This window comes from Erithacus rubecula (genome assembly GCF_903797595.1).
Source record: "Erithacus rubecula genome assembly, chromosome: 6".
Lineage (NCBI taxonomy): Eukaryota > Metazoa > Chordata > Aves > Passeriformes > Muscicapidae > Erithacus > Erithacus rubecula.
Genome location: NC_136688.1, coordinates 23,095,252 through 23,108,371, shown reverse-complemented (window position 1 = coordinate 23,108,371; position 13,120 = coordinate 23,095,252). Strand labels below are relative to the sequence as shown.

At 37.5% G+C, this 13,120-nt stretch overlaps 1 protein-coding gene across 5 annotated transcripts in view; it reads right to left on the bottom strand.

The window, feature by feature from the left end:
* CKAP5 (cytoskeleton associated protein 5) overlaps positions 1-13,120 on the bottom strand; it is a 51,169-nt gene that overhangs the window by 9,220 nt on the left and 28,829 nt on the right. For 3 of the 5 annotated variants that reach the window (XM_079309130.1, XM_079309128.1, XM_079309129.1), the window contains exons 21-34: positions 12,936-13,072; positions 12,601-12,775; positions 11,958-12,071; positions 9,788-9,916; positions 9,007-9,201; positions 8,231-8,366; positions 7,416-7,504; positions 6,465-6,575; positions 6,053-6,178; positions 5,260-5,409; positions 4,672-4,875; positions 3,805-3,940; positions 2,863-3,056; positions 459-631 (exon numbers count right to left, since the gene is read on the bottom strand). In XM_079309130.1, coding sequence (XP_079165256.1) covers positions 459-631; positions 2,863-3,056; positions 3,805-3,940; positions 4,672-4,875; positions 5,260-5,409; positions 6,053-6,178; positions 6,465-6,575; positions 7,416-7,504; positions 8,231-8,366; positions 9,007-9,201; positions 9,788-9,916; positions 11,958-12,071; positions 12,601-12,775; positions 12,936-13,072 — 2,069 coding nt within the window. The remainder of the gene's footprint in view (positions 1-458; positions 632-2,862; positions 3,057-3,804; positions 3,941-4,671; positions 4,876-5,259; positions 5,410-6,052; positions 6,179-6,464; positions 6,576-7,415; positions 7,505-8,230; positions 8,367-9,006; positions 9,202-9,787; positions 9,917-11,957; positions 12,072-12,600; positions 12,776-12,935; positions 13,073-13,120) is intronic. The other 2 variants (XM_079309131.1, XM_079309132.1) reach the window with 1 other exon arrangement.

Genomic DNA, 13,120 nt, shown 5'->3' with positions numbered 1-13,120 from the left:
ATATTTTGAACAGCTGCTAAATGTGGAAGTGCTGTATCTGTCTGCAACTTGATCTACAGTCACGTTGGCAGAAACCTGTATTTGGTTTTCTTTATTTTCTTTAATTCTATAAATAACCTAGAACCAGCCATGGCAAACCTGTCACTCTCAGGAATGGATGGCTAGGATAGAAATTGAAAGACATAAGAGCCTTGCTACCAAGGAGTTAGTGGGCAGTACTTACATCCTATAAGTGCGATACATAATTCTGTCCATGGAGAAGCAGTGAAAAAAGGCACAAGACCATTTAGAAAGATTTCAAGACAGACAAGACAAAAAAAATTCAGACATTTGTATTTATATTATTTGGCCATTTTCCACAACATGCAAATATGATGATACAAGAATTAAAATGACATTGTCAGACATAGTAGCACATACACTATGCAGGCTAGAGACCATAATGTAATATTACATACTTGAGTTTGGAGGACATGTCCTCAGCTTGTCCCTTGCGCATCATGCTGGTGTTGGCGCTGATGCTCTGCGTGCGCTGAGGTTTCTCCTCTGCCTGTCTCACTGGAGCAGAAGAGGGTCTCTTGGCTGACCGCTTTATTCTTTCCTCCAGCATGCTCATGTCTTTCTCTGAAAGCTGTAACACACAATGCTTTTGCTCAACCTGAGTTGTGTGGGCTTTAGAAATCTCAGTCACCTACAGGATTCACACCATACTTATTAGTGCAGACTGAAGTTCTCTAATACAAAGGTGGGAACTGCCAATGCTACCTTCTAGCAGCAAACTCATCAGCACACTCTGGAATGTCAGGTGCTACTTCAAGAGCTAATTAACCCATGCTGACAAGCTGTAATACAGAATACATCTATTTCTAGCCCACATAACTTTCAAGAAATAGTTCATCTTGAATTCAAACAATAGTACTATCCCATGTTTGTAATTGTTGCATGTGTTGCTGCAAAAACCCCCAACAAAATAACCCCATCCACCTTTCTACATTGCCTATTAGCAGACAGGCAGTGCTTTAACACTCTTGATCCTGCCACATAAGCCAGAGTTCTTCTGACATTTGTCCTGTTCAATGTACTCATAATTCAATATGAACACCACATCAGGCAACTTATTGCTCCAACTCAGACAGTAAAAAGATTCATATTTACCTGTTTATCTACCAGACTGAGACTACCAATAACTCCATCTGAACACAAGTAGGCATTACAATTTCATGAGAAGTACTCCCCAGTACCCCTATGACTTAAAAACCTTCCTGAGAACCCATAGATGAACTATACTGAAGCTCAGAATGACATGGTTAGAAAGGGCTGAATTGTTCAGGTGCTAGTTTTTTATTTAGCTTGAAAATTCAACAGCCATGTAAAACTGAGGCAGAAGCAGACTGCACTCTGAACAACAGTTAAAAAGGATGGAAATCAAAAATGTTAATGAAAATGTAGCATTAACTCTCATGGGAACAATTACCAGAGAAAATAAGAGTCACATTAAATTTCAACTTTACAAGATGCTGGAAGTTAAAAAAAAAAAAAAAAAAAAAAAAAGAGGGGCAACCTTGCTTCTCCTACTTGTCATATTGTCATATTCCATAAAATACCTATTCAATAGGTATAATAGGTATATAAAATACCTATGGCATACGACACAACACAACAAAGCCGCAAAGGCATTAAAATATCTATCACATTCCAATGAGTTTTAGTGCTGCTAGAAACATTACCAAGACTAGAGAACAGAACTGTAAAAAGTGATCTAAGTGAGCTTAATTCAGATTAGAATTCAGTGAACTTGATCTGATATGCACAGTAATTATAAACACAATGAATCTAGCTTTCCACTGCTGGACACTGGAAACAGTATTTTCCATCTTTTACTGCAATTTAGATTATAATGGCTAAGAATGATTTTCAGAAAGCAAAATGGCATCAATATAAAGCAACATAGTACTGACACTTGAAAAATGAAATGCAGTAAGGTAAAGCAAGTAAACCCAACTTACCAGACTTCAACTGCAATGCTCTTGGATAAGCTGGGCATAAAAAAAACCCCCTGAGGACTTAATGGAGCCCCAACAACTAGTCTTTTTTGGCCAAATAAGTCATCCAAATATTCTGAATCAGATGTGCTACTTTTACAGTTGACTGTAATGCATATTACTCTTTATAAACAATTTAATTCCCATGAAGCTCCATGTTTTTCTCTTTTTCACCCCAGTTTTCTTTTTTATTCATGCACATTCAGATTATATACATCTCTTATTGGAGACAGGCTGAGAGTTGGGGTTGGGAGCATGCTGAAGAGAAGGCTCTGAGGAGACCTCGCTGCATTCTTCCAGTACCTAGATGGGGCCTACAAGGACACTGGAGAGTGACTTCTAACAGGAGCATGCAGTGATAGAAAAGTGGTAATTACTTTAAAATTAAAGAAACTAAATTTAATTAGATTGGATTAGAAACTCTTGATTGTGAGAGTGGCTGAGGCAATAAAACAGGATACTTAATCCATGGAAGTGTTCAAGTGTCTCTGCCCATGGCTGGGTGTTTGGACCTAAATGGTTTTTAAGGGCCTTTCCCAAACTGTTTTACGATTTCATATATTCTACAATCTGGGATTAACCAAATAGCCATAGAAGGATCCAGTTATTTTCAAATTTACAAAATGGTCTTGATGCCAACAGCAAGATGTACCACGACCAATCACAAGCAAAACAGTGCTAATCCCCTACAAAAGTGTAAGGACTTAAAGAAAAACCAAACCACCACACCCCAAACAAAAAAATCCCAAACAAACAATCTCACAAACCAAACCAAGCACAGCATCCTAACCCCCATAAACTTATTTGTAGTTATACTGACATTTCCAATCAGCTTGAACACTTGGTCGCCATGGACATTGTAGACAGTCACGATGGTGTTCAGTGCAGCGTTGCGCACAGTGTTATCCCGGTCACCAATGTGAGTTGCCATTTCTTTTAAGGCTTTCCCTGGAGTTGGCTGGCATACATTCATGCCATACGATTCAACCAGACATCCAAGCTCTTCCAAGCATTCTAAAAGAAGAAAATAGCATATGCACATTCAACTTTAAAGCTGCTGGGAAGAGAGCCCTCCCAGTTCCTGTGTTGCTTGCACAACTTGAGCATTCACTGTAGAGAATTGCTAATCACTAAGCTGATTACAGCAGACTACTTCACAGATAGTATCTAAAAGCTGTCAGTCATGCCTCTACACTTCAAGTATTTCCCATAATATGTAAGAGCAATGTTACAGTTAATATCACATTCAGCAAACAGTTGTGAGCTTGCAATACTCTATTATGTATAGAACTTAACATTCTGCTTATACCAGGGTAAGATATTCTCAAAGTGACCAGGGAGTTGTTTGAACTACGAACACCACAACTTGATCATAGGCATTACTTGTGGTGAGACAGATGTAGAATGTAGAGACATTTCCTGATCAGATTAACTGATTCCCTTGGTGAGCAGGAAAATAGTATTGACACTGTTCTCCCCAGCACTGTTTCACTAAGAAAACAAGCCTACTCAAGGACTCATAATACTCATAGCGACTTAAGAGATTACTTGTCTTTGGAAGGTACAAAGACACCAAAAAACAAAGCAATATGATACTACTTGAAAATCTGATCCCTTAAACACTTGCAAGCATCTGCATAAAATGCCACATGCACACAAATCTCACATCCCACCCAACATCCTTAGGCTGGGTTTTTCAAGATGCAAATCAAAGCAATTTCAAGTATTTTGGACATGTGCAGTTCAACAGGTCATTGCCCACCTGCACGTTGTTTGGAGTTTTTTGACTTTGTCCCCTCCATAATAAAAGGGAACATCTTGCTGGCTGGATAGATGAAACACATTCTGTTCAGAATGGCACGTACATCCTTACGGATGACATCTTTCGGTTCTCCTACCTAGATGAAAATTAATATTTAAAAAAAAAATTAAAAAGAGGGGAAGAAATACAGAATTATTTTACACAGTCTCATAATACTTCTGACTATTCTAAATAGTCTTTCAAAGGCCAGAATCATTCTCAAGGCAAAATCCCTTTTTTGTCAATGGCTTTTAAAGGAAAACACGCAATATAGGATCATAAACATGAGAAAAGACAATCTTAAGATCATCAAGTCAAACTGTTAAACCAACACTGCCAAATCTACCACTAAATCATGCCCCCAAGTGTCACATCTACATGTCTTCTAAATACTTCCAGTGATGGAGACTCAACTTCTTCCTTGAGCACCCTGTTTCATTGACTGACAATCCATCCAATGAATAAATTTTTCTGAATATCCAATGTAAGCCTCCCCTACAACAACTTTTGCCCTTTTGCTCTCATTCTGTGCACTTGTTATTTAACAAAAGAATACCAACACCCCCTTCACTACAATCTCCTTTCAGGTAGTTATGAAGAGCACTAAGATTTCCCCTCAGCCTCCTTTTCTCCAGGTTAAAAAAAAACACAGCCTGTTGAATCTCACACCTGCAACCAACTGGATTTAACTCCATTCACAATAAATTCAGAATTAATTCACATAATGAACATATAGAATGATAATACAGAATGAACATAATGCAGTGTTTGATGGTATTCTACCATATTCCTCACAAAAAATATTAGTTTCTGTGAAAAAAATGGTACCTTTAGGATAAGATATGGTATGAAAGAGGACGCTTCATTTTCAGTGAGGTGATATTCTTCTTGACTGAGCAAATTGAAAAGCAATTTAAGGTATTCAAGTGCTTTCATCAAAACACTTGTGTTGGTATCAAAGAAACGTAGGGTCAGCCATTTCAGGATCAAATCGAGGCAGCTGATGACTCCATCTTTTTCACTCTCCAAGTGCTTGAAGGAAGTAAAAAAAAAAGTTATGTAAATGGAACACACACATATACACTGTTCAACAAGAAAATAAGCTAAGCTATGTCTGGTAAGAATTTATATTTACTGGTAGATTCTTAGAGCCATACACACTCACTTTTAATTTACACAGCTTTCTGAAATGCTAGGAGAAGTGTCTGGTGAGGAAATTTTCCCTTCTCCTGAGATACAGTATTAATACCAACTTCATCATACATAGAAGTAATTTTCAGAGGTATGTTTAGGTCTCAGCTATACAGAACAATGACCCCTGGCTCCTCAGAGAATTTCTATTTTAATTTGAGCACTATCTTTCACAGCAGAGACTAATTTTAACAGCCTCATCTTCTACCACAGAACCAAACTCACCTCAATCATAACAGCCAGTGCTTTGTTGTGGTGCTGAAAGTCTGCATGAAACATCTCATCCTGTAGCCATTTGGCCACACAAGTGGACATCTGAGTTTTTAGCTGTTCAATATATTCATCACGGGGAGTAGTGAAATTCCACTTTAACACCTGTAAAAGGCAGAATTTAGAACCCACAGGAAGCAATACCTTTTCTTCCTGACAGATGTATTTTAATTCTGCCTTAGAATCCATTTTCAGAGCCTTCTTATTGCCACTAAGTAATGAAAAATAAGCTGTGTTTTTGCTCGCCTCTTTTTTACATGACAAGTTTTCTTCATGGTTATCCTTATGCCATTATCTTAATAATTATCAGTTAAAGTTGTCATTTTTAAGCACTAGACAGGCATACCTACTAGAAAGTTACAAATAACGTGCATATTTTCAGTAATAGAATTTCCCTACAAATTGCAAAGAGGGGCAGTTCAAAATAAGCATATTAAAGCACTTGCAATGTACCCTAGAACTCTGACATTGTACCTGAAAACAACTGACTAAGCTTAATGGTACTTCAGAACTTGAAAAATATTAAAAGGCCTTTGACTTTTATGACAGTGTATAAATGCACAAAATTTGAAAATCAAAAAGAAACACTTAGCCCACTACTGATGTATGAAATTCAACTCAAGAGTCAGAGTCCAACAGATGGACAGTAGCTAACATGCTACAGCATGTTTAATTCTAAATTAAAAACTACAGAATGTGCTAAAAGTCTCCACTTCAAACCTTATGAACACATTCTGATTTTTCTCACCTTCAGAGCTTTCTCTTCTTTCATCCTCTGTTCCTTCCCATTTGGAACAATGATAAAAATGGGCCCTGATTTATCATCATCTTCCTTCAGATTAGGCTTGCTTGGCACCTTCTTTCCCTGTACACCCTGAAAGAAGCAAGGTATTAGCAGGCCTCACAAGCCATATATATGCCTCAGTCCCAGCAACTGCAAGCATTAGATCCTCTCATTAGCCCCCCTCATGCTGCCTATGTTTACAAGAGCCAGAGAGAAGCTGAAAGAAAAATGTTGATTAGAAGTTTAAAAGTTTAAAAGATGTGCTCAGCTGCTGTGGAAGCAATACTCATAACAGTGTGCACAGTAGTACCCTGTGAATCATCACTCAGCCAGTGTGCTAGTCAGCCACACACATCCCTAAACCCCAGTGTGGTACCTGTTTGATAGACTGGCTCTTTGTCAGACTTGAACTGCCCTTGCTGAGGCTTGCATTAGCTTTGGACAGGCGGGCATTACCCTTGGACATATTGCTATTAACATCTGACTGCTGTAAATAAGCCATAGAAAAGTCTTTGCTGTGAATATGTTAAAAGGTTTGGAATGAAAACTCCTAAGAGTAAACAGCTGTCTGACAACAAAGGTCTTAACTCTACCAGCAGAGTTCTGACAGAACACTGCTTTGACTTCAGCAAACCTAAAACATCCTTCAAGGTTTGTTCTGCTAATTCTTGCCATGAATATCGACCTACAATCAAATGTGCTTGTTACAGCAATACTTCAGACAATGGAAACAGTGGGACTGTAGAACAGTTTGGGTTATTTTTAGTTATATGCATAGGACAAACTTCATCATTAACAGCAAAAAAAATCACTTTAACACAAAACAGAAAAACCTAATCAAAATTTAATGTAATCAGCTGAGATTATTATGTTTTTAAGCATACTCCTTCCCTTTTTGCATTTTTGATTGAGAACTTTTTACCCTTCATATTGTAAGGCAGAGATTAATTTATTTTGATGCAAGGGTTCAAAATTAACACTCAAATGTATTAAAAAATAACACTCAAGTGTAACATCAGACCTGGAATGGTAAGAATGAATTCTCAAAAGCACACAATCAAAGAGGCCAAGAAAATTTAGAACAGACTGAGCTGCTCGTAAGACTGATTTTTGGCAATACGGACTTTAGGAAATAAATAGGTAATGACAAAAGCAGTAATCAGGTAAGTGGTATGGGAACATCTGTCATTTCAGAGACAGACAAGCATGAAGATTTTTAATAAAAGTTGTCCCTAGCAAGAACTACACTCTTCTACCTATAATAGATTACCAAACCACAGCTACTAACTTCATGAAACTGATTTTACACAAAAGGCAATCAACATACCTTAGTTTTAGAGGAGAGTCCTCCTGCTTTGGCTTTTTTGAGATCAGGCTTGGATTCCATGGTATTAGACCCCAAATCATCAGCAAATGCTGGAGAAACAACAGATGATTTAAAGTTATCCAGAAGCCCATTTTAGTTTATCAGATTTCTGTTCTTAGGACATCAGAAAAACTGTTTGTGGATACTATATGCTTAATCACACATGTCTGAGGTTTTAGACCCAATGAAGAAGTCCCTTAAATTCCATGTTAACATACCAAGTTTTCCTAATTAAGATCATGGTACGCCAGCCAACATCATTTTTCAAAACCATTTTAAAATGAAGACAAATACTGTGTAGGCTATTGTCTAGAGCTGCAATTTGCACTTGTCTTGAGCAGGCAAGCTAGTCCCAGCAGGTAGGACTACTACTTCAAATCAATTGTCCCCTAATCCCATCACACAAGCATTCTGGCAGTCCCACAGTGAACTACACTGAGAAAATAGTCTAGATAGAAAAATAAGTTGAACACATTTAAAAAAAAATATATTAAAAATCAGATTAGTTTTAGAAAAAATCCTTCCTATTTAGCCCAGCTTGGTTTTAGCTTCAATACCAAGCAGATATTTTCAAGTTTTCAAATAGCAGCTGACAGATGGTTGTGTGGAAAGGAAACACCCTCCTACACTGGAAGCTGATTCAAATGCAAGAAAGGCCATAAGCTTAACTATGCTGAATATTTCTTCTCCAGCTATGTATGTTTATTCCTCTGGCATGTAAAAAAAGCTTCAAAATCCACCATTTTCTCAGTCATTCCCAAAATGTCAGAGTTTACCTGATGTAGGTTGGAATTTGGCTGGAGCTGCTCCTCCTACCACTCTGGAAGATGCTTTAGCAGGAGGAGCTGGTTTGGCTGGCATGTTGGCTTTGGCTTTCTCAAGCATGGCCAGTACCTGGTCTTTGGAAGTTGGCTAGAGAACAAAAAGTGCAAAAAAGAAGTGATAAATTTAATAATGTCTATCATTAATCTTTCCAATACATGCTACAGACAAGAAAAACAAAAGCAGTTAGAAATAATCCATGCTCTGTTAAGCATCTCGAAGGATGGTCATCTTAAAACATCATTGTTCTCAGATACTTTTGTTCTGAGTTAAAACATATTTTGTTAAAGTTTCTTCTCCAAGATCTATGGGAAATATGTAAACCAGCAATGTGTTCTAGGTGAGTGGTCTTCAGATACCAATGGAATGCCTACACATCACTCAAGGGTCCAAAAGCCAAACCAAACTACTAGAAATGATGTTGAAGTAGGAGTACACAGGCATAGAGTAGGACAGGAACTGGTATGGAAGCTATCTGCAAGTAGATTTTTTTCAGAAGAAAAGCACAGTGAATAAATATCAAGCTCTGGAAGTAATAAGCCTTTAATGGCAGTAATCATTAAGCAGAGAAAGCTCTAGCTCACAGCTCCTGATGCCATTTTTAGTCCCCCTGAAAATACTCAGTGCAGACAAGCTTACATGACTCAAAACAGCATGTCATGAGACTATGAATAGGACTTAATATTCACTCATACAAGTTCACTTGATCTAATTTCTGTAACAGAAGTACCTTCAGCTTGCCAGTGGCTTTTGCCATCTTCTCAAAGCCAAGATGCATCATGAAGAATGGCAGGGCATCCTGTGCCTTTTTGCGCACATCCCCATTTCGATCTTCAAGGCAGGAGTACAGGTGAGGCACACACAAGAGTAGGTCAGAAGGAACAGAACGGAGGGCAGGCAACTTCTCAGCCAACCAACCAAGAAGCTGAAACAAAGTTTTAAAATAACTTTTGAAAGAACTTAAAGAACTGCTCATAGTGCTGTGTCTGGAGTCTGAGTAGTAGTCCTCCACATACCATTACATTCTACAATATAAGTAGGAAAAACCTACCCAAACTTTTTTCAGACAAATATTTTTGAACAACAACAAATTTTATATCAGCAATTACAAAAATTAAAAGTACAGCATGCTAACACACAACTATCTTAAAACTTTAAGCCTGGTCTCTGCAGGCTGTTCCTTCCTTTTGAAAGGAACAGAATTCCAGCTGCGCTTTTTAATGTCTCCAGTTCTGTTCCATGGTGAATTTCAGGGAACACACACTAGCTCTTAAAACACTATTCAAAACAGACAGAAGTTTCATTTTACAGGCACTGAAGTCTAAAAGACTGCTATAATGCAGGAAGAAAGTTCAGCCTTTTGAAGTTTAAAGATTTTATGACAGTACAAATACACAGCCACTTGTTTTCCCATATAATGGCAGCATTGTGTCATTTCAGTCTACATAGAGTCCATAGCACATAAGGCTATTTTGATTTGACACACTTAAATTTACTTGACAGAAGCCTACCTCTTGTCTTAGGAAAGGATTTTCTTTTTTGAGCTCTTCAGATAGGTCTTCCCCTTCCAACCACTCCTTCATGCCAGTTTGTTCAGCCCAGGCATTCACAGTTGCCAGTGCAGCAGCACGAACATTATTCTGCAGCAAGAAAAAGATTTAAGAAGAATAAACCTAAAGAGAGGTCAGAAGATTACAACAGAAGGAGCAATAGTCATCCTTCCTATGAAAGCAAAAAGCTTTGAAATTTGTTTTTATTTGCAGCTTGAGAAGTCTAAGATTCAGAAGAATTTAGTTCCAATGACAATATTAGCTGCAGCAATTTCCAAATCAAACACAAAACTTATAATAATTTTTTAAAAAAAGTTTAATAAAGAGAGTGAAAGGGTCTCTCTAAAATTACTTTTATATGCTACCATTCACTGACAACAATTCTAGGAGTCCAGCTCTCAAAGAAGCTAAAAAATATTGTTAGTGAATTACATAGTGCTTAAAAGAGACTGCACATTAATAAATCAAGGTAAGTGGATTATGGAGCCTGCTATTAGAGCACTCTCCTTTAGGATACACATGAGCAAAAGTCAAATCAGGAATGAGAGAGCCCTCTAACACCTACCAATTTCCATCTTTAGGTTTTTTTCCAAGCAAAATTTAGACCAGCACCCTTTTTAAAAGCAGCTATATGTAGTTATGAGAAGCCAGATGGAAGATTTAACAGCCATGGTTCTTTAAAGCATTATCAGTCTAGACACGACTCTATACATACAATCCTCTCCTGTAAGCTGAATTTCTGAGAAAAGCTAATAATGTAGCAGACTCATTTAGTTAAGTATGAGTAAGTAATATCTAGGCATATATGTAAACAAGAAGTCAGCATCCTTGCTTTACCAACTTCTCCCATCTTCTATTTCATTGAGGAAAAGAAACAAATCATGTGCCGCAAATAAACACATGCTCATCAACCTCTCTGACAAGTCCTTGATTCCCATCATCCAAATTTATCTTCACTAACACTTCATTAGTTTCCTCAACTATTCAGTGGGTCCACTATAAGCATATTGAAGTAGGACCCAAAATGGACCATCCTCATCTTCAAAAGCTTGACAAACTTGATAAACAATTTTGTACTTGCAGTACTTTAAAAAAATCACCACTGTAAGAGTGTTTAAACAAGCATACAATCTTCTGCCAGCATTATAGTGCTTACAAGTTATGTTATTATTATGCTTTTTAGTAACAGTCTAAATTAATCACAATTGGTGTTAACCCTAAACCACGTACTCATTACTTTCCTACCAGTCTGGGGTTCTGAGCAACCCAGTCTACTGGAAAGCATCCCTGCCTATGGCAGTGGGGTTAGAACTAGATGGTCTGTAGGGCTCCCTTCCAACCTAAAAAGTTCTATGACTCTACGGAGGAGCTTCTGTTATGTCAGAATAATTGGTGAATTAAAAGAAGCATTTAACAGTCAGATAAAATCTCAGACCTTGAAGACTCTTTAAGAGAAAATAATTTGAACCATGAGACTTTTATCTAGCCTTAAAATCTGTCAAAGTCCTTCCAGTGTTTGGGACAGGTAGATCCAGCTTCTGCTCTTTTTCCTACTCACATTCCAAGCAGAGGCAGCTGAAGTATGCTATCTTTGATAACTGCCTATGACTTCTGGCACAAGATACTGGCACCTTCCCAAGCCTCTTTACCCATTACTTCAAATAGCTCTTCCCCATGGCCTTAAGCTTGACTTTGACACAGCATCCTGGCAAACTCAATGCTGATGTTATTTATACAAACTTCAGTGTCACTTGTGAATGTCCTATGTCTACCTACAGTTCAAAGGTCTTGTACACAGTGACAAAGACAACAATGTATACTGCAATCCACAGTGATACACTAGAAATTCTACAAGAAACCTTACCAAGCAAACCTGTTCAGTGTTTAAAACAGTGTACTTTCAGCAGCAGAAATATGCACATAGTCAACACAACCACTCAGAAGGCAGATTGTTTCACTGGGTTTAGTTACAAGGAGGGGAATACATCTGAATATACATACATTCAGGCACATATTTATACTTAAATATTGTCATTCAGGCAAAAACTTTTAAGAAGGTATTAACTACCATTCATTTTTCAGGCATAGCTTAGATATACCAAAAGCAAAGAGATCTTGATATCTGTCCTACCTTACTATCTCCTAGGACTGTGATGACAGGAATCCCCAAATTCTTCACATATTGTTTGATATTGGGGCCCATTGCTGTTGCTAGTTGCTGAAGAATACTCAGTGTTTGCTGCACCTGCACATAAGGAAAAAAAACATTTAAAATAAAACAGTGTTACAAGCATTTGTGCAAAATCTGCCAGTTATACGAGGAAAAGAAACATTGCTATACATTAAGCTTTTTACTTTAGAATGTCTGCTCAATAACACCTATTCCAGGCCTTCAAGTTCATCACACTGAAAACCAAAAAAAAAAGGTTCCATGTTCTGAGTGAATTAAATTTCAAGTAAAAATACTTTCAAACAATCTAAAATTCACTTGTGTCGCAAATGAAGCAATTAGTCAAATTCTTTTAAGACTTCCTAACATTACATTCAGAGTAAAGGTAGATTTTCCTTTCTTTTGAAACATTTTTGAAGTAAAAAAAAGGGCAAATATTTATTAAAGTAGGCAAATATATCATTTGGAAACACAGTTCACCGTTTTCCAACTGCTGATTTAATGACATTGAAAGAGATCACACAGTAGTAAACAAGGTTCAGAAATCATAACTACCTTAAGTTTTAAGCTGGAAACAAATGAAACTGGATTTTGAAAAACATACCAAGATTTTATTGGAGTCATTGAGACGACCCTTCAGAGCAGCTGGAAGTTCTCCTATGTTTGGCTGTATGAACTTTGCTTCATTTATTATGCTTGTCACTTCATCTAGGCCTTCCTTTCTGATCTTCCAATTTTTATCCCCAATCTTAGACACTAGTTCTGCTGTGATCTTATCGCTGCAAGAGAGAAACAGGTGAAGTGTCTGTTTACTTAGTAATATCTCTACTAGTATTTAAGTGCTTTAACACCATAGATTTCTGCTTAGAAAGCATTTATAAATGCAAAGTTTTGAATTGCAGTGGAAGTGTATCTTCAGGTGCTAGAATCCAAACCTACCCAATATCTGTTCTTGGCAAGAGATCCACAACATCATTCCCAACCTCCTCCTGTTCTTCTTCTTCACCATCATCCACACCTCCCACACTGTGCCTGGAAATGCCACGAGTTGGAGCTGGTGCTGTCTGTCCTTGCATCTGCAAGCAACACAAAATCAGAAAAAACAATTTCACAATTTTTCATTT